Raw genomic sequence first — 25,600 nt, 5'->3', positions numbered from 1 at the left:
CGGGGGGAGCGGGGAGCCGGGGCTGGAGGGCGGAGCTCGGCTGGCTGCGGCTCCTGCCCCGCCCGGCGGGCCTGGTTCATCGTTCCGGAGGGGAAACCTGCAGAGGATGCCTCCTCATGGCTCGGGTTTTCTTGCCTGCTTTGAACGACACAGAGCAGTATTCGTCTGTGCTGGCCTTTCGCTTGTTTTTGCAGTGGCATCGCAGCGCTGTCTCTCGGGGAGTTGCCCATCCTCATTAAGCCTTGGTGAGACCAGGCGGCGTCAGGCCTGTGCCCGCCATTGCTAGCTGCGCTAGCTCGCGCCCTCTGAACTCACCGCCAGAGAAGAAGCTGGCAACCAATTTCATTTTCAAACGAAAGTTGTAATAAACTATTGTAACTAATTTGCTAAGTTAAGCAAGGCGGGTACTGTAATAAACTATTGTAAATAATTTGTTAGGTTGGGCAGGGTGGGTACGTACACTTGAATGATCTGTAAATGTTAAACCCTAAAAATGTAAAGCCTGCCATTTGGATGGGAACAATGTAACCGTGTCTCAGAAACCCCACCTAGAGCTGATATGTAACTGCTGCTTATAGAAAAGCCCACTGAAAGATGGGATCATGAGGCTTTTAAAAGATCCCATAGGAGAAAAGCGCGCCAAGAGACCAAGGCTTCGAGACTTTCGAAAGACCCCATAGGAGGAGGACACGCACCCCAGCAGCTCAAAGGACCCAATGGAAAAGAGCAGGACAACTATCTGACGGGAGGAGATTGGTTAGAGACGATGGCACAAGAGTATAAAAAACGCTGGATTTGAAGCTCGGTGTGCGTGTGGCAGCGTTGCGGCTCTCCATGCACCCAGAGCTGCTTTGCCTATTGCTTCCCACCCTAGATCAATTGAACCCAAATAAAACTATACATTTTTATAAAAATTGGCTTTGTCTGATTATAACAGTATGTAGACAAAATGCCAGATTTACAAGTATCTCCAAGTCAAGGAGGTGAACATTTGCAGAAATGTCCAAGCTATGCAATTGACTTTCTTACGAGCTTGGGAAGTTTTAAATTTCCTACTGCCCATCCACGTATTTCCTTCCACACCTTCATTCCTGTACAAAGCTGTCTCATGCTGGCAGCCCTTAGCAGGGAGTGACATATGACTCCGTCAACATCTCACTGACTGTCACATTTTCGTAGCCAGTTGTCACTAGAGAAGGTGTTTCCAGGCCCTCAAGTTGAAATTATTTACCTCTCACTGTAAGCCGCCCATGGTGTAACCCATCAACTGTGACCAAGCGAACATTTTGTATGTCATCATTGTCCACAATTTGGAAGTGTTGCCATGTGATTGGTCGGGATTGCCCTTCCAGGAGGTTGAGGCCTGCAAAGACCAGAGAGTTATTTCACCAGAGCATCTGCAACAATCAATGGTTTCAGCATCTAACCTTTCTAAAGGTTTTTGCAGTCAGGAAAAAAAAGCATGTTTACTTCCATCTACACACCTACCTGTGACAGACATTTCAAGGCCAGTTTAAAGGCATGATATCAGCTTTTATTCTGACATACTTGACTGACTTAGTCAACAGTCTTAAAGGATTTTTTTTCAGAGAAAAAACGTATTCTGGTTCCCAGTGATCTGATACACTAGCTAGGCACATCTCTGGACATTTACACAAACCAGAGCATTGCACTTGCAATCTCCCAGTCTGAAACAAGGCACACAGCTTCCTTAGTGAGTTTGCATTTAAGAGCATATATAGAGCTTCATGACAGAGAAACGTATCTCTTCTTTTTACTCAGACAGTCATTTCAAGTGGGGCTTCTCTGGGACACATGAGGTCCCTCATTCTCAACTCCTTCCCTTTCTTACTGTGAGGAGATTGCTCTTTGGTGTTAACTTCAGGCTTGTTTGATTTTATACCTTTGCCTTTTGATGATTAAATAATAGTGTACATTTTTCAATCTAGATGGGAAAGCCTGTCCCTTCCCCAGTGCAGGCATTATAAATCTGTTTGAATTAGCCTTGGCCCTGTAAGGTTTCCAGGCTTCAAATGGCTGGTAGTGTACCATGCCCTCTTTTTCTAGTTGTTCATTTTTGCAGACTTCCACTTTAAACAATACATACAAGTCTTTCCCACACACTACTATTCCATCACATATTTGTCTTTACTATTTTTATAGAGTTTATACTCTTATGTAGGTTTGAACGTGAAGAAAATGCTATATACAGAAATATTGATATTCCTGTAACTCCCCGTTTCTTCATTGTTTGTTCCAATTAAAGCTACAGGTTTTTTTCAGATTGTTGTAACACGTTGCCCCCAAAATGGATAAAAGCAAAAAATAAATTTACACTCCCCTCAGTTTCATGATCCTTAAACTCTAGGTGTAAATCCGAATTTTAAAGGTTAGTCAAATGTATGTGTCAAAGTGTTACAAATTCTGTAGCAAAATAAACTGAGGAAAAGAGATCTCACCTGTATTCCATGAAACTCGAGGAGTATTTGTATCTGTTGTTCTGATAGAGAGATGCACAGTGATCGGTAAACTCCTTTCAAAGTAGAAGTCATGAACCTCAAACTCCACCTGTTGTGAAAACAGACAAGATATTTATTGAAAAAAAGAGCCTGAAAACCAGCTGTACCTCAAACTTTATAGTGTGTTCTTACCTGAGAGGTCTTAAAGTCATCTGCTAATATGTTGGCAAATGAAACTTGATTTAGCTTCTAAAAAGAGCCTTTGAGGTTCTGCACTAGATTATGTATCTGTTTTCTGTGCTCTTTATGGTGAATGCTGAGAAAGTTAGTTTGCAATGTGTGGAAATTAATGGGAAAGATAAACATTTTCACTGTTGTTTGGGGTACAATTAACGATTAACACAGGACTTTTCTGATAGTAATAGTAAGAGGAGGAATGGGGATTTGCAGCTCATTTAACATATGTAGGACCAAAAACATTATGAATGAAAATATACGGATTGGCAGGGAAAAATTTTAAAATTAAAAAAAAAAAAAAAAAAAGCGCGCCAAACTCGAACTGTGCAACTCCTGAATTGTCAAATTCTTGAACCTCTGATCAAACAATGCTGAAAGTAGAACAGAGAAGAGGCGCTTGAGGAGCAGGCAGTTTGTTAGGGTGACTGATCTTCATGCTAAGGAAACAAAGAAAGGAGGTTCCTGTGACAGCCAAAGTTAAAAAAAAAGGCAAGCCCTGTAAGCATCAGGTGCCAAAGTTACTCTTACTGTTCCTCTGCTTTCCCGTTCACTCTTTCCCCAGATCACGCTGATTTTCTATCTCTTCAGTCTCACTATGTTAGTACCAAACATTTTGTTTTGTTTGGGTTATTGCTTAACTGTCTTATCAGATAACTATTAGCATATTTATATACTCCCTTAACTAATTTCTCTTCCTCTTACATCTCCTTTTTAAGACTATTGCTTATTTCTCAGAGTGCTGCCACACTGCTGAATTACACAAAATATCTAGCAGTACTGATTACGGAAAAAATAAAGTCACACTCTACTCAAAGTAGGAGACATTCACTGTCAGGACTCTGTGACAGATCCAGAGGGAGAAATATCTCTAGCAGCCAACACAGAAAAAGTAGAAATGATGCTCTGTTTGCTCCCCTAAAATATAAACATGTTCCTACAGCCTTGATCTCATAGATCAACACTGTATGTTTACTCATTTACTCTAGACCCTGCAGGTACCAGCCTGCTCTCATTGTTTGCATCATGTTCTCTATGTTAGTGACGCGTTTTTACTCCTCCCAGCAGGAACTGTATCATGTAGTGTATCATGCCCTGTTTTTCTAGTTGTTCATTTTTGCAGGAACTGCTGGGAGTCTTCTTTGTTACCCCCATACCATGACTGCCACAGTGGATAGAGTGCAAGATCAAATGGTGATCCTGCCATTTAGTTGATCCCTCTTTCATAGCTTTAAGTATGTCACCAGCTCACAGGGATCAGTACATGGAGATAAAAGCTGTGTGATAAAGGCACCACTGATCCTTCCAATGGCTCTTGGTTAGTAGTTTTATTCCCCTATTACCTTCATTAAAAAATAATAATTAAAAAAAAATATTTGAAAAAGAAGAACCAGAAGATCCTGTTTAGATATCCAGAAGGGATAAACATCTTTCAGTACAAAGAAATTCTTAAGTAGGGACCAAAAAATATCTGATTTGTGTTAAGACAGTTAAACTGATGAGTCATAGGAGACAGTGGTAAAAGATTTTACCTCTGCTCCTGCATTGGATATGTTTAGAGAAACTTTTTTTTTTTTTTTCCCTGTAAAATATCCATTATAAAGGAATGCATTAATTTACAGCTTACTGAATCTTAAGGGGATGAAAACCAGCAAATGCTCATACATTACCTCATAATTCCTCCTCTCTGTGTGGCTGTTATTTGGAGGTTGGTATGCAATGAGCATGTCACTGAGATCTTTCCATGTGAAGGAACCAACAGCTTTTGTATGGTCAGATAGATGAGTGATGAAACCCTGTGGAGGTGGCTTGGTAATGTTGAATACAAGCAGGGACTTTGGAGTTTCATTGTCTTCAGCATCAATGGTTGTGGTTGTAATGGGGGTTAAAATAAATTGATCTACTTCCAGAATGAACTTTGCCATCGGCGCGGCTTTGGGTATTTGATTGGGAATAGCACCTCCAATCTGAACAGGAAGCCATGCATACTCAGTCTACAACGGGGAAAAATGGGACAACTGAAAGGACAAAGTGAGGCAAACAAAGTTCAATTTCCATTACCTTCACATAGCTAATTGGGGTACACGTTAAAGCAATAATTATTTTAAAAATAAAAATTGCAGCATTTTAATGAGAAAATGCCTAAAGTAAATATTTAGACCTCGTGAAAAAGTCTTCTTGATTCACTAGTCTTATTTGTGTCCTTAATTTTGGGCTGAAATAACTTGCTTAGTTTGATGTGTGTTTAATGAATAACTTTACCTGACAGAGACATGCATGAGCCATTAGTTATTATTAACTGAATATGTTCACATAGCTCTTAACTTACTAATTACTATATATGTTGAAGTCAGTGCAGAGTTCATGCTCTATAAAAAAGGTGGAATTGTGCCAGAATTAATCTTTTTCTCAGGCTAAACTACTTACACCTGCCAGTAAACAACCAGAGGTGTTCCTCTGTAGCCATAATGGTCTAAGCATAGCAGCATGGAATGCATTTCATTTGCCCAGCTGGCAATGTTGCAAGAACTGAACAAATTTTGGGGATCACTGTCTCACTCCAAATGTGAAAAGGAGAAACAACTTTAATTTTTTTGAAAACCAGGAGGACAATCAGACATCATAATGTTGTGTAAAAGTCTACCTTGTGCAGAGTTTTGCTTCTACGGTCTGTGAGATCCAACCTCACAGGAATGTAATCAGTGTCAGGTGAGGGAGGATCAAGGTGCTGATACCGAATCCCCATCCTCAGAAATTCTTCGCAGCTCATTTTCATGTCATGACCAGCTCCCAGTCCCAGCATGCAGCTCCCATTTCTGCACTTCTGGTCCAGACTGTGCTCTGTAACCAGAGAGAAGCAATAGTGAAACAGTTACAGGAGCAGAAACCAACAAAGGAAGCTTGTCTGTATATCTAAACTAACCCTGATAAAAAGCCACTGTGATGAGAATTAGGACTCCTTTCCTAACTTAACTTTTCCTACAGGATTTTGTTTTCAATTGACATCTTCCAACACCAACCTCCCTTGGTTTCTTGGGTAGGTGCTGCCTTCAACTCCCTGTGCTGTTTCTACTGTGTCTTGGCCCTCTCAAAGCTGTCACCTTGGTCCGCAAGTCTAGAAGCCAAAAAGACTTCAACAGAGAGGTTATTGACCCAGATCTGTGATCTGCACTGTGCCCCACAAATACTTTGTGTCCCTTTCTGTTTCCATGATAGCTCAATCTGTTCATTAAGCCTCACATGGCCCACTCTTACCCAGTGTGTCTGAAGCAACCCACTGCTGCAGACTTAATCTGGTGGGTCTCTTTGAACCTGTTAATACAAACAACTAAAGCACATCATACTAGTGCTGGGGAAGAAGTTCTGTGGCTGATCTCCATGAGGATGCTCTTGCTGCACTTCCCCAATGATGAGCTGGCCATGAGCAGGCAGGTGGGTCTCCAAAGAAGCTATGGAAATGGTGCAATCCAGATTTATCTTCCTGTCATAGTCAAAAGTGAGGATGTTCTTGTCAATCACCCTGGACAGACCATAGTACTCGGGGACCTCCAGGGCATGGGAGCGCATTTTGATGATGTTACAGTCTGGCTCAAGTAACTGCACATGGAGGGTGAATGTTTCTATGAACGTTTCTGTTTCTGTAAACCTGCAAGTGACAGAAGGAAATTAATTATGCTTTACCCCATCTTCTATTACTCTATAAGTCTGACATTGGCCTCACCTCCTAAACTGAATTACTTGAACCCCTTTCTCTCATGTGCTCTCAAACTCCAGATTGCAGAGTCTATGAGGTGCCAGACACTGCTGCCCACCTCCTCATACTTTTAAAAGGGGTGTTTGTGCAAAAGAAAAGGTTGCTCGCTGTGTACATGCAGGGGTCTGTGTCCCTACCAGCAGGACAGCATAGAACATACAGTCCTCTGCAAGTAGTTGTCACTTTCAATAATAAAAAGCAAAATCACTGGTTCTCTGTAATAAATAAGTAATATATAATATTTCTTAATACTAACAAACACATTATTTGAGTGTATCTGAAATACATCATGACAAATGTTTCTGTAAACAGATGGTCACTTGTAGACTAATGATGCTGCTACTGGATCTAAATAATTATTACACGTACAGCAGAACATGCTTTTACCATGAAAAATGGACTGCTTGCTCTTCCTGAGGGCAGCTGTGTTCCTATCATTGAAGTGTGATCTCCCACCACTGCTTACCTGTACAGCCTAAGCATAACCATGTCATCATCTAAAATTGGGCAGCCGTTGTGGGTATATTTAACTTCATTAGGAAGGAAGTGACAGTCAAAAACCTATGAAGGAGAAAGAATAGACAAGTACAACACTGCCAAGGATGTTAACTTCACAGTGTTTGTTACACTTCTCTCTGACTGTCAGGAATGCATCAGACTAAGGAAATTTTTAATCTGTAGTTTATTTCTGTGAATAGGTATTCACTTTTCTTTGGTCTCTCAGTGAGAGCCAGAGCAACCACTTTAATGTGGGACTGCTGACACTCTATGAGGGAATGAGCATATAAATTTGATTGTTTCAAGCTGCCAGGTCCCTCCTCCAGTGCAACAAATTTTGAGTGCACACTCACACAGCCTGCAGACTTAGAGATGCAGTTGTATTCAGTGAGAGGACTGCAGTGAATCTGAAAAGGCAGCAGTTCCTGCAGTTCAACATTAGATTTATTAGCTTTTAAAGTTGCTCATGGAGATAGCTTGAGTATATAAATCCTGCTTTATGGCCACTGTCACTGGACTACAAAAGTATGATCCTGTGAAACTTCTCTGTTGGAAACTGTTAGGTCAGATCTGTATATGGTTTTGGAACACTGACTTTGTACCAGTAGCCTTTTACCAGATCAGATGTCACCTCTGTGCCACACCAACAGTCAGCCCCAATGTCAGTGTAATCCCACAGCATAAAAGCAAGCAGAATTTTTATGGTGTGTCCACCACCTAACTCAAAAGAGACATACTTGATACAGGTCAGATTTGCAAAGATGGCTGGCCACAGATTAACTATCTGGTTCAGGCTGATTGTTTTATTTAATGGTTTGTTGACTTGTGACAGTAAAGCAGTGATGAAAAATGCCTCACCCAAATAGAAAAGATTGCTTTGGAAGAGTTCTGACACGCCCAATCTTTGGAGCAGGGATTTGGATTCTGGGTCATAGGATTTTCATGTCCTCACATATGCACATTTGCAAGTCTGGCAAATTATAATTCCCATGTAGCTACATTTCCTTACAGATATTAACAGCTGAAAGTACCTAGCACCAGGAGACCATCTCTATGTTATTCTTGTGATAACAGGGAACCCCTGTATAGCCCATGCATAGATGGAGGATACTCATGTTTCATATCTACAGAGACACAGGGCATATTCTTGTCAGCAAGAAAGCAAACACTAATAGTTTAATTTCCTGAGTGTCTCACCGTGAAACTAAACATGGTTTTGGTTCAGTTTTTATGGGCAGTATTCACACTTGATTAGTTCTTCTATGGACTGAAATAAAATCTGTTTGGCATTCACTAATAGACCTGATGAGGCCATAAGGATTACTATACATATGTGGCTGATTGACAAACCATATCTTTTTGCAGAAAGGTCATTTCTTACTACCACCCATTTCTTAAAATACACCAAAGGAATCATGGAAATGAAGTGTCTTGCCTGAACCTACATTTCCCCAACCACTTTGGAGGATGATGAAATGAAAGAGGGATTTTTGTGAGGCTCTGAAATGTTGACTGGAAGTCCAGTGCCTGGAGAAAGTCTTTGGATGCTCTGACTTTCGGTGTAAAAATACTTTAATTCCTAAATTAGTTGTTAATGCATAGTCAACTGAAGCACATCACAACCACTTCATGGATTTACACAAAGCAATATAAGACACAAAGTGACCTTTCTTTCTTTCTAGCCATGACAAAGAATTAGAATGTACATCTTTTCATAATGGAAAAATTAGTTTATCAGCTTTCATTATTACTGGCAGTGTCCACCTCCACTGAAGTTATTCTCGGACTCTCAAGTTATCTGGTAATTTTTCTATATTCCTAGTAATTTTAAAATGTATTGCTTACTTTTAACTTTCATCAAGAAAGACATTGTACTTTTTTAAAGTATTGAGTTAGTTGATTATCATATACATATACCTGGATTTACCATGTTTCCTAATCTTGGAATAATATGTAATACACAATGCTATGGAAAGTATGATTGATTTTATTTGTTGGGACTGCTTAGAAAGAAAGGACAAGAACAGCTTGTGAGAAACAAAATTGCTCTCATATGATGACTAACTTGTGACTTTCTGTTGTGTACTGTTTTCTGTATTGTAATTCTGGTTTGTATTATTTCACAGAAATACGTGTTGCATTATTTTTCAGTATTCAGCAAACAGTAAATACGTCTTTTTCTTACTTAAAGTCTTTTCTTTCTTAGTACAAGCTAACATAAAGGTGATTAATCAGTTACACAGTCCTAAGTGATATCCTACAAATAGAAAAAAAATAAAAAACAAACAACAAAACCTTAAAGAAAATGTTACCTTAAAGAAAAAAAAAGTACATTGTATATAAAAGCCACTCATATTACATCTTCCAGTAGTTTAATTGTTGTTAGTTGTACACTGAAGATGAGATTTTTCACTGATGTAAATCGGCGTAGAGCCTTCAAAGTCAGTAGGGTTTTTGGTGACATATAGGTCTGGTGACATATAGGCACCTGCCAATGAGATACTGCTCAGACAATGCATCCCTGTTCATATCAGAAGGGACTGCCCACAGCAGAAAAGATGGTCTATCATATAAATAATTAATTATATTTATTTCTAAGACACCACTAGTTCCATCTCTTAATTGATAGCAAGGGGATGGAAAATGAAGGACCTTTCTACAAAGGTCTCCTACCACTGTCTGACAGTCATTTTACATGCATATAAGACAATCTGCTTTGCAAAAAGAAACATCTGTTTCATATTTCCTAATACATTTTCATTTTATATGAACAGGCAACTCTAATTGTCTATAAACTCACTGGATAAGACAAAGGAGATCTAAATCTTTACCTAATTACTGTTGAGCTTTGTTTTTTTTCTATTTCCACTGCTTTTCAATTACAATTTATAATTAAATTGTCATCCATTCCTAGGACATTACTCACTTTAATGGCAGTAAACCAGATCAGATCAGAGACATTTTCTGGCTGCAGAATCTCCTGGTAGAAGGAACGTGAGTGGCACTGAGAGGCCTGGACTCTGACACCTTTTTTCAGGAATAGTGAAAGATCAGGCAGCACTTTTCCAGCGTCTGGCTCAGGATTTTGTCATTTAAAACAGAAGCCCTCAACTTACAAATGCCATCTTATTCTTTCTCAGGAAGGAGATACGTTGAGATAACCAGACTGCCTGTCTCACTGGCAGTCTAACTGGGGGACCCCGTGGTGGTGTGTCTCTGGCACACCCACCTCCCCAAGGTTGAGGAGAGGAGAAGGTTCCTTTCCTAATGGGGGGCACTCAGGCCAGTAGCTGTCCAGGGGAGGCATCCTGGACACTGCCAGCAGCCACAGCCCCTCTCCTGCATGGTAGCTCAGGGCCACATGCTCAGCAGAGCTCACCCCGCCAGACAAGGTGTGCCTGCAGCCTCCAAGAGCCATGCTTGGCTGCCTGACTTCACACTGAGGCCATGAAAGGATGGGCACTCAGTGGAGGTGGGGTTGGGAGTGGGAAAAGGCAAGGACCTTGCTATTTTGCAAAATAAGGTATGGTGAGTACATATCTCCTGGGGTCTCTGGAAGACTGCCTCTGACCCTGTGCTTGAAGCATGCCAGGTTACAAAGGACAAAGTGGCTTTTTCAAAATACCTGGTTCATACTGCACATAGAGGCTGAGGCAGAAATTGAAAGCAAAATCATTCAGCCAGACAGCCAGCTTGCCTACAGAAGAGGTTTGCCAGCTATCAGACATGTAACTCTCTTTTTCTCCTCATACACCAAACTAGACTGGGGAAGTGAAGAGGGGGGACTACAGTGCCTGTGCTGACAGAGAGCAAGCTCCAGGGAAGTCTCAGCAGAGGCATTGCACATCCGGAGGCCAGTCTCTAGAGAAGATTACACATTGCCCTGCTCATTGCTTCCTGTTTTCCCTGGTGTACCTCTGCTCCTTCCAAGTGTTGGTTTAGCTTAATTCAGTGATCTGCAAAAATAATGATGATGACCAAGCCCAAAGCTATGAAAAATCTATTGACACTGGGGCTCCTGCATCCGCCTTAGCAGAGACCACCAGAAACCTCAAAGATCTTTAAAACAATATACATATACAAACATTAGAAGCATGTGCTCTATGGTACAACAGACAAAAATTTTTGAAAATAAGACAAAACCTGTTTGGTTATGGTTCATTAAAAGCATCCATCTTCTATCTCTACCATTACATCTTCATGTCAATTACTTCCAACTCCTTCCTGCTATGACTCAGGCAGGAGACTTGTAAGGCAAATGAGCAGCAGAACGGTGATATGTGAAATACAATTCATTATTCCTACAAGCTTGAAATTTTGTCAAAAACCTTTTTTTTTTTTTTTAATGTATTTGCCATCTGCTAGCAATTTAGCTGTTGCAGAGCAGAGCAAACAATGGTGTACACAATGTGCTTATTGTATGTGATGATTTTTTTTTTAATTGCTCCCTAAGCAGTGGCTGCGTGACTAAAATGCAAAATGCTCTGGCTGGCTATGCATTACCCAAGGGACACTGGTTACCCTCATGGTAGAAGAACAAACAGCTGAGAGATTGGAGGATATCTCCTAACCAAAAGTTTTGAAACACCCATTCTCCTCTTGTGAAAGGGTACTCTGACTAAACTCACTTTCATGCAGTCATGTTACCAAGCTTCACTTAACTGTTTTCAGGAGTACAGCTCTCTGTCAGCTGGCTACTTTTAGCAAAAGGCTGAATCTCACAGGCTATTCCATTTAGTGCCTTTTAGTCACTACCCCTCCCAAAAAAATCAGTAAAGCAGCTCATTCTCATTTCTCCCACACCTGCACACACATGAACACTCGGAGCAGCACAATGGAACCCAAATACCTGTGGAGTTAGTTTCCCAACCCTCTGTGTTATTGGCTCATTAATCACAACTTCTACTTTGCAGACATCCTTCTCTCTGGGGATGGAAAATTTGAGGTTATCTTCTGACAGGAAGACAGACTGTCCCTTCATCACTTTCACTCCAAGGTTGACACTAATAAAGGAGGAGCATACAACTCTCAGTACAACAGGCAGCAGTAGAAACAACCAGCTTTTCTCAGAGGGCTTCATATTATGAGCGGATGCCAGCTCTTTTCCACCAGTGAAAGTGTTCTTAACAAAAGAAGTCTTCTCTTTATCTGCCAGCAGATTTTCACGATATAATGAAGGACCAAAATGTTAGTCACAGGTAACAATGTACCACATGTTTTCTATTAAGATGCACCTCTTGACTGAGATTGGGTCAGCGTCCTTTCAAAATATCCTTGAGTTTTTATAAAATTAATTGGTCAAACCTGACAAAATGATGAATGTATTCTCAGAGTACTTTTAAGGCTTGTTAATCCTGAAAAAAAAAAAAGAAAGAAAATTTATATAAGGCATTGAGTAACTATTGGGAAAAAAAAAAAAAACAAACACAAAAAAACCTTCCTCCATTTCTGACAACTGCAGTTCATTTCAAGCAGAAGCTTAATTTCACCTTTGAATATTATTAAGCACACCCATGGTCAGAAAATTAGCTATGCATCAATGAGACTTCTCCCTCAATAGATCAGGTCTCAACATGAGTTTGAGACACCTTTGATCCATATGTACATACAAACACTTGCTGTGTAGGATCCTTTGTTACTAGTCTTTTTTACTGCTGGACCAAGTAGGTATTATTACAAGGGTATGAGCATTCAAGTAATTTGAAAGTGCAGGAGTAGACATCTGTCCAGATTAAATATAACTGAAAGTGGGCTAAAGGAAAAGTGGCCTTCTGTTAAATATACTTTTGCTTTGCCATTGGAAGTGAAGGGAAATACTCAACCTTTAGTTGAAAACACCTTGCCAGTGCCTCTCTGCTCTTCCTGCTATAGCGAGAAACTATACCAGGGTGTCAACATAGAAACACGATATGTCAGAACAAAGCTGAATTTTTTCTTCACGGAAGTAATTCATTTTGAGGCAAATTCAGAGGAAATAAAGAAAAAATAAAATATGTTAAAAAAATTTCACAAGATCTTCATGCCCACAGTTAATCTTCATCTTTGATGCTTATAAACTCATAAGAAAAGCATAGTTTTTGTGACAATGAACAAGCACTATTGAAATCCTTATAAGACCCTAATTTCTACAGTTGTCCAAAGTAAGTGAATCTATGGCCCAAATAATAGGCAATGGTATTGACTTAAATAAATTTGTTAAGATCATAAGAATTTCAAGCTAATAAAGCATTTCTTCTGTTTCTTGTAAATTTTTAGTGCCCTGATTACTTATTTGCACAGTCTAATTTAAGCACAACCCTACCAACACAGTGAGCTTTCCTGAAAGTGAGTTAAAAACCAAATGCATGTGTCTCTCTATTTTCTTCATTATTGTTAAAAGAGAAGTGTTCACTCTACTGTTTCCAGCAGGATGACCCTCTGAACAGCCTACAACTATATGCACATATCCGCCCAGTGTTACATTTCACTGAAAAATGATCAGCAGTTAAGAATTTCTTTTAAATTATTCACTTCCTAAAGAAACACAAGTCTCAGCTGGATCAAGATTCAAGATTGAATCAGCTCAGATTCAAGATTGAAGACATTAGAACTAGCATACATTTAAAATTAGATATATGTCGACTATGTAGTCTAGACCGCAAATCTTAACTGTTTTTCTAGCTTTTTGTCTGAAAATCTTTCCATTTTGATCTAAAATGATGCAGTCAGATCAATCTGAACAAAATCTGAGATAAAATGTAGATTCCTAGCCAGAGGAAAGGGAATTAAAATCATGGCTGAAAGTTTTTTATCATGCTCCAGAAACAAATCAAAATCTCAATACATTTTTAAAAAGTTTACTTACATAGACAGCTTTTACTAAAATGCAGATAAGTAAATGTAGTGAAAAATACTTGTTAATTTTTGTTTCTTTCTAGTGGGATGGGCACACATAGCACCGCTTCATTGAAATAAGCACATCTGAGACAGCACTACACTTTCTAAAATTCACAGTTTTGAAGCACAGTCTGCAGTCCTATATGCACAATTTAGAAAGAGGGAGAGGAAAACAGATTACACTTCAACCTCCAGGCTGGGAAGTATAGTTTGCAGCAAGTGCAACCTTTTAACCTGAATATCTGACTGGCAGTTATCCCACAATGCATGGATTGTTAGCATTTATCAATTATAATCTGTGTTTCCTTAAAATACCATCTGTAAAGCATGGAAAGATGTTCTGAGTGAAAACCTTCCCTGTTGCTGGTATTGCTTGCCCTCTTCCTACTTCCTGAAGATAGTGATGAGGGAGGTGAAATATCTTCCTTGGTATAGGTATCAAGAAGATGCTCTGTCTACCATCTCCTCTGACTTCAGGCATGCCAGGATCCATGTCCAGCAGGAAGCCCCTGGCACAGGGACTGCAATGGATTTTAAATACTTTGACTCCAGCGCCTAATGAAGAAGCATGAGTAAGTATCAGCTACTTTCAGAGAAGATGCAGTTTCTTAAATGTGATGGTTTGAGCTCAGAGGGCAACTCTCCTCTCTTCCCCTCTGGCTCTGAGAAGGAGAAAATAAGCAAAGACACCACTCCCTTACCCCTTTCCCCCCCAGCACTGAGAAGAAGGGAAGAAAAATGCTCAAGAAACTGAGATTAAGGATGGGGAGGGATGATCTCATCCTTTAAGGCACTGGGAAAAAACAGACTCATTAGGGGAAGGAAAAAAGAACATAAGTTTAATACAGACACTAACAACTGCAAACCTTAACAGACTAGAACTGTGAGAAGCATTACCACATCTTGAAAACACTCCCACACCCCTCCCTTCTTCCTGGGCTCACCTTTGCTCCCAGTATCTCTACCTCCTCCTCCCCAGAGAGGCAGGGAGCAGGGAATGGGGGGTGCAGTCAGTCCTGCTGCTTCTTCCACCTCAGGGTGGGGAACTTCTGGCATTCCTGCCCTGTTCCAGCACAGTCCCCCTCTCACAGGAGACAGTTCTCCGCAAACCAACTCTGACATGTGTCACTCCCATGGACATGTGGGTCAGCAATCCTCTGAGTGCTGAACTACAACAGTGGGGGCTTCTTCCCATGGAGTCCTGACCTTCTTTGGGTGCAGCCACCTGGGTCAGCGTGGGGCCCCCCACATGCCACAAATTGGCATTAGCTCCACTGTAGACTCCCATGGGTGGCAGGCGGGGGCAGCCCTGCCCTCTCACTAAGAGATACAGGGGAGTGTCTGCTCTGGCACCCTGCCCCCACTTCCTCCTCCTTTCTTCCACTGACCTTGGTATTCACATAGATGTTCTTCTCACAACTCCTCTTCACAACTCCCACCACTCCTGCGAGGTTCCCCCTCTTAAATACGTCATCACAGAGGCGCAGCCACCATCGTTAACTGGATTGGCCTTGGCCAGAGGTGGGTCCAACTTGGAGCAGGAGGAGCTTTGAGAAGTTTTTCACAGCGGCCACTGCTGTAATCCCCTCCCCTGCTACCAAAAAACCCTGCCACTCACTCAAACCTGGACATTAAGCCACAGAAGGGCTCAGATAAGAAGAAAATAATTAGGAATTTTTGACTCTGACTAGGACCCAGCAAAGTGTAAAGAGGCAGTCAGTGACTCTGAAGCACAGACCTGGTGGTTTACAGCTCATGACAATACCAGTAACTTCATGTTCCACAATACCAGGCTGAGGCACTGATTTACAGTGCAAGATGCCTTTATTCAAAAGGCACTATGTGCCTTATAAGGAATGATAAAATTAAAGCCTGAGCAGTTTTGACTTTCTCCACTCCCACCTGGATAGCCATCACAAAACCACGTTATAGTTCAGAGACAACCTAATGACCATTTCAGAGATGTCACTGTCTGGGAAGTGTATTGTTCTCTTTACACCTTACATATGTGCTTAGAAGAAGGGAAAGCTAGCTGTCTCTCTCCAGCAGGCGCTGCCAGAGTCATTCATACAGAGACATCTGCACCTCAACTCTGATGAAGCCCGGGTTGACCTGCTTCTGGTGCCTGCCCCATGAAGCCCAGCACTGGGTACAGGTCTAAGCCTCAGGCACAGGCAGTGATTTCTTTGCTGCCTTTTCTTACCCAGCATCAAACACTAAGAGCAGAAAGGCTCCAAGAGGAGCCAAGAGTATTTTGGCCAGTTCTGTGGTGGTTGTGTGAGCCATTCACTGCTACAAAATTGGTCCCATGTTGTATTACAGTCTTACTTTGACTGTTTTTTCTTGCAGGCACTGGTCCTGTATCATTATAAACGTTTGCCCCCCATCTTCCATCAATGGGCCCCTACTTGTCAGCTGCAGGGCTGTCTCCTTATATGGCCAAGTGAAGATCTTGAGAAGTATAACCTTATTTTCTCAATCACTTATCCAGTGGTAGCAAAATAAAATGACAAGAGATCCTTTCAGCACATAATGGCAATGAAATGAGAAAGTTCTGGAGTGAATGCCATGAAATTGGCATTCTCCCCTCTGAGTGAAGAAGGCCATTACTTCAGCAAAGTCTCGTGTGTGCTACGTGGTACTTACGCTGATCCACAGTGACAGTGCATTGCTCTCTGGCAGCTCTACAACTGCTGGTGATGCTGCTGCCATATTTTGTGGCTTCTTTGGACTTCCTTTGAGTTTCCATACTTCTCTGCCCTTAATACCACAGCTAAGCCTGATTACTGCTATTCCTTGGCATATCACCTGTGTATCCAGAATGAACAAACTGAGGTACTATTTAATTCCAAATGCACCACAATATTTCAGATATACTTAAAGGCTTAAAATAATGATGTTCATGAACAACACATTAGAAAAATCAGTATTTCTAAACTAAACTGTTTCCTTTGTGATTTTCTAAGGGTCTGTCTATATGGCAAAACACCTGAAGCAACTCCGGGTGCACTGCGTGCCTACAAGCTCACAGAAAGCTACCAGCTTTGGTGCCAGAACTAAAATAACCATGTCAGTTCAGGGATATATCATGTATTAGTTGTTATCCCTCCTTGGGAATGAAGGACATCATTTATGAGGAGAGCCTGAGACAGCTGGGTTTGTTCAGCCTGATGAAGAGAAAGCTTATTGCTGTTTTTAGACATCTAACAGAAGCGTGCAGAGAGCCTGGATATGCACAGCAAAGAGACACAAAATTTGCAACAAGGGAAATTTACATTAGATACTAGAAAAAAAAAAGCCGCGGAGAGCATGGTCAGTGGAACAGGTCTCCATCCTCAAGAGATATTTAAAAACAAACTAATGAGGGTCTGAGTAGCCTGATGTAACTTTGAAGATGGATTTGCTGTAAAAGCTGTCAGTGCTGAGAGCAAGGGGTGAGAGCACTGCAAACTGTCCAGTAATTCCCATGGGATCCAATATAAAACAATACTGGTATAAAAAATGTGGTGGCAAAGAAGGAGACCTCCTTTCCCATAATTAGAGGTAGACTGGCCAAGCTGACCTGGAGATTTGACAGCCTGGAAAAGGAGTCTCGAAGACATGTCCAAGGCATTGTGCAAAGGGAACTCCTCATCTGCTTGAAGACCCCTGCCCAGCTCTGCAGGTGAGTCCAGGGGAGAAGGCAGAAGGAGAAAGAGCCTCTGAAGTGGCAGTGGATGTGACACTGTAGAGTTAACAAGGAGACAGACCAGACTGGGAACAATACAGGGTAGGGTTACTGAGAACTTCAGATGTGGTTTGTTAAAAATTTCCTCCAAATGCCAGAAGTAGTTTTCCCTCAGGGCTCCTGGTGCACATGTGAGAAATGATGCAATGAATAATTACAAACATTAGCATCAAGATTCTAAAAATACATAAATAAATAAATAAATAAATAAATAAATAGGAAAGAAACACTGCAAAAAGTAACTCAAAGACTGCTGCAGTTATCATAATCACAAAATATCTGACAAAACTTTCCAATTTGTCAAGTGTTCACTGGCTTCAGGAATCTAGAGAACTGCGTGAAGTGCCTAAGAGCATCTATGAGTTATTGAAAGCTAGATGTCTTTCCAAAAGCAGACTCTGGAAAAAATGTACACCTGTGCAGATACATGTAGAAATTCTCAGTTGTGTGTCTCTAGATCCATGTCCAGTAGGTCTGCCAATCTAGGTAATTTTTGAGTATTTTTTTGTCATTACAACCGCTTCATGAATTAAATTTACATCAAAGAATACAAATACTAATATTTTGGTGTGAAAGTTTCCAACATTTCTTCTGATTTATAAGTTATAAAGGTATAGATTCCTGAGACTGATTCTGAGGAGGGCTAATATGATGTAAATAAAGGCTAATCCCAATTATTAGATAGCTACCTACCAGTGCAAAACAACTGAAAATAAGATCAGAAACAGCACCAATAACTCTCAGTTGTAACCTAAAACCTGACTAAAAAAATCTGTAATCACTAGTGACCTTGAGCCAAGTCTCAATGACACTCAAAGTCTTCAATGGGAATTGGATGAGACCTTAAAGAGTTCCTCTGTGTGTGACAAAATTTCTAGTTTCATGGGACTTTTCACTAAACAACTGGGTCCAAAATTGCTTAGCAAACCTTAAAGGGGATTATGGAGGATGATAGCTGTGGGCTGGGATTTGGGTTAATTTGTTTTAATGAACACCAGAAGTTTACAAGAAACAGAAAGAACACAGGGGTTTTTTTGTTGTTTTAGAGGATGGGATTAAAGAAAACAAATAGCAGCCTTCCACCATTTCTAGGAAACAAGACGAATATTATTGCAGCAATTAAAATTTAGCCCAGGGCAATGAAAGGATCCTGAGCTATTTATTAAATTAGGGGCTTGTCACTTCAGAATGTGCAATTAACTTATGCACCCCTCGGATTGTTTGTTATTTAATGTTTTTGTTCCATGCAATACAGACAAGGATTACAGGTCACATAGAAAATAAGTATTTAGCAAGGTATTTGCTGAGTTAAGGAATGTAGATAACAGTTCCCTTCTTTTTTTTCTTTCTCAGTTTTGGTCTGTGAATGGAAGTCCTGTACACTTTTTCGACAAATCCTGTACAATTTTTAGCAAAGGAAACAAGAAGTGTTTGATTACATGGCCAATGATTAGACCTTTTCTCATCAAGGAAAACTGCTCTAGGGCAAGAAGAACATCAGATATATCTAGGTTATTAATGTTTCTTTTTTTTTCCTTTGTTTCTTTGCTATATTAAACCAGAATACAGTAAAGAAAAAAAAACCTTTTTCTTCAGTCTACCCTCTTTCACATTACAGATATTTTAATAGTGATTATCGGATTAAGACCTAATACAGTTTCAATTTATGAAGATTATTTCAGTAAAACCAAATGCCTGGGCTGCACTTGGGCCACAACAACCCCCAGCAGCGCTACAGGCTTGGGGAGGAGTGGCTGGAGAGCTGCCAGTCAGAGAGGGACCTGGGGGTGTTGATTGACAGCCCGATGAACAGGAGCCAGCAGTGTGCCCAGGGGGCCAAGAAGGCCAATGGCATCCCGGCTTGTGTCAGCAATAGCGTGGCCAGCAGGGACAGGGAAGGGATCTGACCCCTGTACTGGCACTGGGGCGGCCGCACCTCCATTCCTGTGTTCAGTTTTGGGCCCCTCACTCCAAAAAGGACATTGAATGACTCGAGCGTGTCCAGAGAAGGGCAACGAAGCTGGTGCAGGGTCTGGAGCACAGGTCGTATGAGGAGCGGCTGAGGGAACTGGGGGTGTTTAGTCTGGAGAAGAGGAGGCTGAGGGGAGACCTCATCACCCTCTACAGCTCCCTGAAAGGAGGGTGCAGAGAGCTGGGGATGAGTCTCTTTAACCAAGTAACAAGCAATGGGGCAAGAGGCAATGGCCTCAAGTTGCTCCAGGGAAGGTTTAGACTGGATATTAGGAAGCATTTCTTTCCAGAAGGGGTTGTTAGGTGTTGGAATGGGCTGCCGAGGGCAGTGGTGGAGTCCCCATCCCTGGGGGTGTTTAAGACTCGGGTTGACATAGAGCTGAGGGATCTGGTGTAGTTGGGAACTGTCAGTGTTAGGTTAACAGTTGGACTAGATGATCTTCAAGGTTCTTTCCAACCTAGTTTATTTTGTGATTCTGACTTCAGTGCTTATTCTTGGCATGATATTTTCACCGTCATACACTAAATTACAATTCACCCAAGTTTAGGATCCTGGGTAGTGGAAACTGAGTGCAGAAGTATCCCCATGACCAGGCAACAGAAGACTGAAAGCATAAAGGCAGACAAGTAGTAGAGAAGAGTAAGCTGGATATAACACCATAGACTTTATTGCACTGTAATGCCAAGTATTGCAGCTTAATGCAAGCCTGAAAAGTGAATTATTCTTTTCCACGGGTTTCCTCTGTAGCCCTTGCTGAATCCCTTTAAATTCCACTCTTTATAAGACCCTCTTCTGCATCAACCAGAAGTTGTAAAACCAGAGAAGTTTCTGTCTGAGGAGCAGTGCTCCTCTCTTTCCCATTAAAGGGAGTTAAACTGTAGGGGGGAAGGTGGGGGGCTCAGACAATGACGGACAAAAAAACAACGGGAAGGAGAAACACTGAGAGGAAGACTTTAAATTAATCAGGAGCATGGACACTTAACAGCTTGGCCTTCAACCATTACACAACGCACTTTTAAAAGGCAGAGCAGGTCAGAGTCCAGACTGAGACTAACAAAAGGAGCTATTGATTGTCGCTGTCCCTTAAAGACCATCTTGACGACAGTGCATTGTTCCCTTTTAAGTGTTAAATAGATCTGTTTACATTGTTAGAAGTACTTCAGATTTTGAGATAGAGATCTCATTGTTAACAGATGCCTGTTATATGGAAGACAACTAACTGCAAAAGCAAATAAAATCAAGCCTTGGCTTTCATTTTAATAAGATAAGATACTAACAGCTAAACTGCATTTTCTGAACAGGTAAATATTTTCTCTGCAAAAGACTAATGAAAACATCTTTGCCCGCAATCTTTTAAGACCAGGAAACTGTCTCACATAGCAAAAGTTGAGAAGATAAAGATGAAGTGAATTTTTTTTTTCTCTTAGTTGCCCTTACGTGTTTTTAAGATCATTACACAAATAGGAACTGCTACCAGACATGGATGCTGAATTGGAACCGAGCGCAATGCAGAGATTACGCTGAAAAAGAAATAATTATATTTTTTTGAGAGCTGTCTGAGGAATTCCATAAAACATTCCAGCTTCCAGTGATGTTCTTCCACTGATGTGATCTGTAGGTTACTATCCTGCACATGGCCCTCATGCTCATGGGTCTCAGTACTCACTGATTTCCCTCCCATCTTCCCTTTGGGAGTATAAAGCTATACTCAAAAGCTGTTTCCAGAGAGTCAGGGTAGCCTAGGAGAAACACAGGCTGAACCAACCTCTTTACCATTTCTGGGACGAGTTAACTTTTCAGAAATTTTGAATATTTCCACTTAAAATTTTCATTTGGCCATCTAAATGCAGCAAAAGTTTGTTTTTTTGGTGATCAAAGGCACTAGGCTACTTCTCAGTGTAAATGTTAACACAAAACACTGTATTTTAAAATTCTCATTGGTTTGTAGTTTAATGTCATACTAGTGCTCCCCTAAAAGCATGACACAGTTGTAAAGATCAGGAGCATATCTAATCTCTTTTCTTTCCTGCTTTTCATGTACAAGAAGGGAGAGAGAGAGAACCTGGAGATTGTCAGTTATGGGAGGGATATAAACTAGGAGAAAACTAGTGAAAACAGTAAAGTAAAAGGATTATATTAGCCATCCTTTTTATTTCATGTATAATCATATGCACTTCAGAGAGGGAATAAGACCTGATCTTCTTACCAGAAGAACAGTCAGTAACAACATGTGGGTAGTGGAATGGCTTCCCCTAATCCACTCAGAGAATGACTCAAAAACAAAAATGAAAACTACTTCTAAAAATGGAAACTGTGGATGGGTGAAGAGAGTATAGTGGATAGAGGAAATCTCCCGATAACATTGACTTTGAAAAGACATTTAATTTTAGCAAGTACCTAGTAATGACTAGAAAAGAAACTACTGAAACTCAGCAAGCAGCCTAGGATTAGTCAGTGACCATCGTGCTTGTGTTACAAGGACAAAATTATTAACCTCATCTTAATCCATAACTTTGGTGAGTGAAGACAGAAATGACAGCATTGCATTCAGCACCTAATGTGACAACACAAGGCTCCCAGCTCTAGAGCTCCATGCATTTCCATGACATTTGCAAGTTATGGTCAGATCTCCTTCATGAGGTGCTAGATAATCTTGATTTATAGCAGAGCAGCTCTACCAGAGAGTGAATGCATCTCTGACCCACAAGTGTGAGGGTGTCAAAACCCATAGAAAAGGAGCAGGAAAAGCCTCCTGCACAAGGAATAGCAAGGTGAGGAGGCAAGGACAAGGAACCTGTACAGCTGTCCAATGATGGTATTGTTTCATTACACAGTGAACTGCAACTTCTAATACTTCTGTGAAACAATCATCAGGCAGTGGTGGTGAAATTACAGTACCACTGACATATTGAACCTCTCCATAGTGTTACACATCTGCTCAGGTACTTAGCAAGTTGTATGTGTTAACACCCAACAGTGCTGTACGTAGAAGTAATGAAATAGCAGTGGACTTTCATCTCCAACACCCTCCCTCTTACAGGTGGTAACCTATCTGAAGCACAGCATGTGGTTTTGGAGTTTTTAAGAGTAATTATTTTATGCACTTCTATTGGTGAGTTGGTTAACTGAGTATGAGGGAGAAGGCTGAGCTTTGAGCTGATGAGCCCTGAGGGTAATGGCAAAGGTTTTGAATTTTTGAGAAGGAAGACTTTGCAGACAAAAAAAAAAAAAAAAAAACAACAACAAAAAAAAAAACCCAAGCCCACCGAAGGCTGTGCTAAGCAAAAGACTTGCAATCTGCTGCATGTGCTACACAGAGGATTTTTTGAATGGTTAAATTATAACAGCTGGTAGATGGTATGGTTTACAGTTTCCCACAAATACACTGGCTTGGCTTATCTCTTTGCACCTTAGATAGGTGAAATTTAGATGCTCCCTTGATATTTTTGCTGGGATTACTGCTGTATTCTGGGAGCAAAAGATGTGCCTCCAAAGAGTAATTCCTTCCTGTTTATATAGCTATCTAAGGGAAAGAGGATAGATTTAGCCCAGTCACAAATTTAGGTTTCCAAAGATATGTGATGAGACTCCACTGGGAGTTTGATGTTCCCTACATACAAATCAAAAGTGAATTGAGGTTCTCTATGAAATCTAAAAGTTACTTAGATGTGGTAAAATTGCTTTCAAATTATGTTTGATAAACAAGGAGTTATGTACTAGATTAAATAGTAACATATCTCATAAAAATTAATCTAGATCCACTAAAAAAAAAAAACAAACAAAAAAAACCACCTGAAACCATAGTTCCTCTTCTGTTAACAGTTTTCATTGATAAAGGTATATCCTTACCCATTCGGGATGCCTGCACAGTGCTGCTACAACATGTCAGCTCATGTAATTTCATAATGGTTTTAGACAACATTTGTCAGAAAATCAAACACAATCCAGCTACAGTTTATCTTCACAGCCAGCTATTAAGAGTTCTTTGAAATACTGTTGCAGGCTTCACAATGATAGCAACTAGAGACAGAAATAACACATTCATTACGGAATGTTTAACAACTTTTTTTTTTTTTTTTTTTTTTTTTACACAACTTCACAAAAGGCAGCTGAATCATCCTGAGAATCTTGTGTTGCAAGTTGTGAAAGCATGAAGTTGTGCGTGGACACCCTAGCTACGGTAATTATAGCCCACACTTCCATTAGCATGAGATAAATTAATCTGGATCCAAAACTGACTGCCACAGAATCTCAAAAAAATGAAAGAAGCAAAGTATTGATGATGAATGATCTGTTCAGCCTCTCTTTATGCTCAACAGGTACAGTCAAGTGAATTGTACTTTTAACATATCATTATTTGACTAGCATGTGTTATTTTAACATGATGTTTTTACTGTCCATACTATTGGTGCTATCTAAATTCACTGTTAGGTTGAAGTCAGTGATCATTTCTTTTCACCATTAATAAATTAATTCCTGTTGTACTGAAACTAATTTTATCATGGACATGTATTATCAAGACCACTTGTACTGTAACTAATATTGTCATAGCCTAATGTTCTCAAGACTACTGCAAGGACTGCAGAAAATGAATATAATGAGTGAACAGGCATGAGGTATTTTCATTTTAAAAATCGAGTCATTGTCCAGAAACTTGTTTAATCGTTTGTCCTTATACTTGCCTAATTCTTCTCATAGGAGAAATCTATGCTGAAACCAATGTTCAAAATCTAAAGGTGCCCAAATGCAAACCACCATAGGTCAAAGTTATTTCCACACATTCATGTTGCATGCAAAATAAACACTAAGGAAGAATCAGGAAGAAAATGCTGGCAGGTCCTCAGCAGTACCACCCGAATAAGAGAAAAGAGATGGAACAACTTCTGCAGATGTGTGTGCTCTTTTATTGTGAAAACAACTGGTAATTTACAGTGCCGATGCCTCCCACAGACACCTTGGACACATGTCAACAGCAGAGGTACATTTTGCCCAAGGTAATGTACAGTCCTGTGTTAGCTGAGATGATGAACTAGTAGAATTCTCTAGCTAGCAATAACATAACTTGCTAAATCCCCTTTTAATAACCGTTTCAATAAGTTGTGTAATTATCTACAGGATTTGTTGAAGTGTCTCAACACAACACAGAGTGACAGTAAACTCTAAAAGGTGATGTTTCAGAGTTGGTTTTAGATAAATGCACAGAAATCAGCAGGAAATGTAAAAACCGTGCAATCATGTATGTGTGTATTCAGAAATACACATAAACATTTACACACACATATGACCAATGAACATCTGTCTAATTCGGATGAATGAAGTCAGCTGTCTGAATGTACATGAAAATGTGAAGACTCTCACAGATCCCTACTGCAAAATAAAAGTCTGCAATTTTAAAACATGCTCTTAACAAGTTCACCCAGCTAAATTAAATATATCCTTTAGAAAGACTTACTAAATTGAAAGTTTTCATTATGTTTTTTGGTGCTTTTTATCAAATCTCTCCCGGTGTGTCTTACTAAAAAGGCAATTTTAGGAAAAGAAATCTTTCTTAGTTCTTCAAAGCTCTTATTAAAGATAAAACCATAAAGCTTTATTAGACCTGATGGAAGAAAGCCAGCACAGTTGAGAAATCTGTATCAACTAGAACATTAGGATAAACTAAATTGCTTGCAATCCTTAACTTCCAAGTTAACTTCTACTAAACTACTAGCAAGAACCAGTGCCTCTTTTCCTCTAAAGTTAAAACTGGGCTTTCATCCATTCTGAGTACAAAAATTACTGTTTAACTGCTTTGCTGTAACATTCAGCAGCAAACCGAATGTTGCAAGCTGTTAAACACTATTACAGCCGCGAACACTACAGCATTCAGTGTATACAACAAACTTGAAGCAGATACTTACAGGTAGCAGTGTTTCTCCAGGAGGCTGAACACGAGATCATACTGGAATAAAAGGAATAATGAATGTCACTGACCCAGTAATCTCTGGTTTAAAAGGCTGGCAGAGAAAGAAATCCTATGGGTGGGTGACAGAGTGAAAGACAGAGGCGGGGTGGGACAAAACCACACTATAAAAATGCAA

The 25,600-nt window shown here is 40.3% G+C and overlaps 1 protein-coding gene across 2 annotated transcripts in view; it reads right to left on the bottom strand.

The window, feature by feature from the left end:
- Positions 1–25,515, bottom strand: part of FREM1 (FRAS1 related extracellular matrix 1) — a 76,999-nt gene extending 51,484 nt beyond the window's left edge. For both annotated transcript variants that reach the window (XM_026866387.1, XM_026866388.1), the window contains exons 1-8: positions 25,421–25,515; positions 11,795–12,299; positions 6,914–7,008; positions 6,038–6,339; positions 5,338–5,534; positions 4,364–4,687; positions 2,460–2,568; positions 1,232–1,363 (exon numbers count right to left, since the gene is read on the bottom strand). In XM_026866387.1, coding sequence (XP_026722188.1) covers positions 1,232–1,363; positions 2,460–2,568; positions 4,364–4,687; positions 5,338–5,534; positions 6,038–6,339; positions 6,914–7,008; positions 11,795–12,025 — 1,390 coding nt within the window. In that variant the 5' untranslated portion in view covers positions 12,026–12,299; positions 25,421–25,515. The remainder of the gene's footprint in view (positions 1–1,231; positions 1,364–2,459; positions 2,569–4,363; positions 4,688–5,337; positions 5,535–6,037; positions 6,340–6,913; positions 7,009–11,794; positions 12,300–25,420) is intronic.
- Between the last annotated feature and the right edge of the window lie 85 nt (positions 25,516–25,600).

Source organism: Athene cunicularia (genome assembly GCF_003259725.1).
Source record: "Athene cunicularia isolate RWA chromosome Z unlocalized genomic scaffold, athCun1 chrZ_part2, whole genome shotgun sequence".
Lineage (NCBI taxonomy): Eukaryota > Metazoa > Chordata > Aves > Strigiformes > Strigidae > Athene > Athene cunicularia.
The sequence above is the reverse complement of the archived record's forward strand: the minus strand, read 5'-3'. Positions and strand labels throughout refer to the sequence as shown.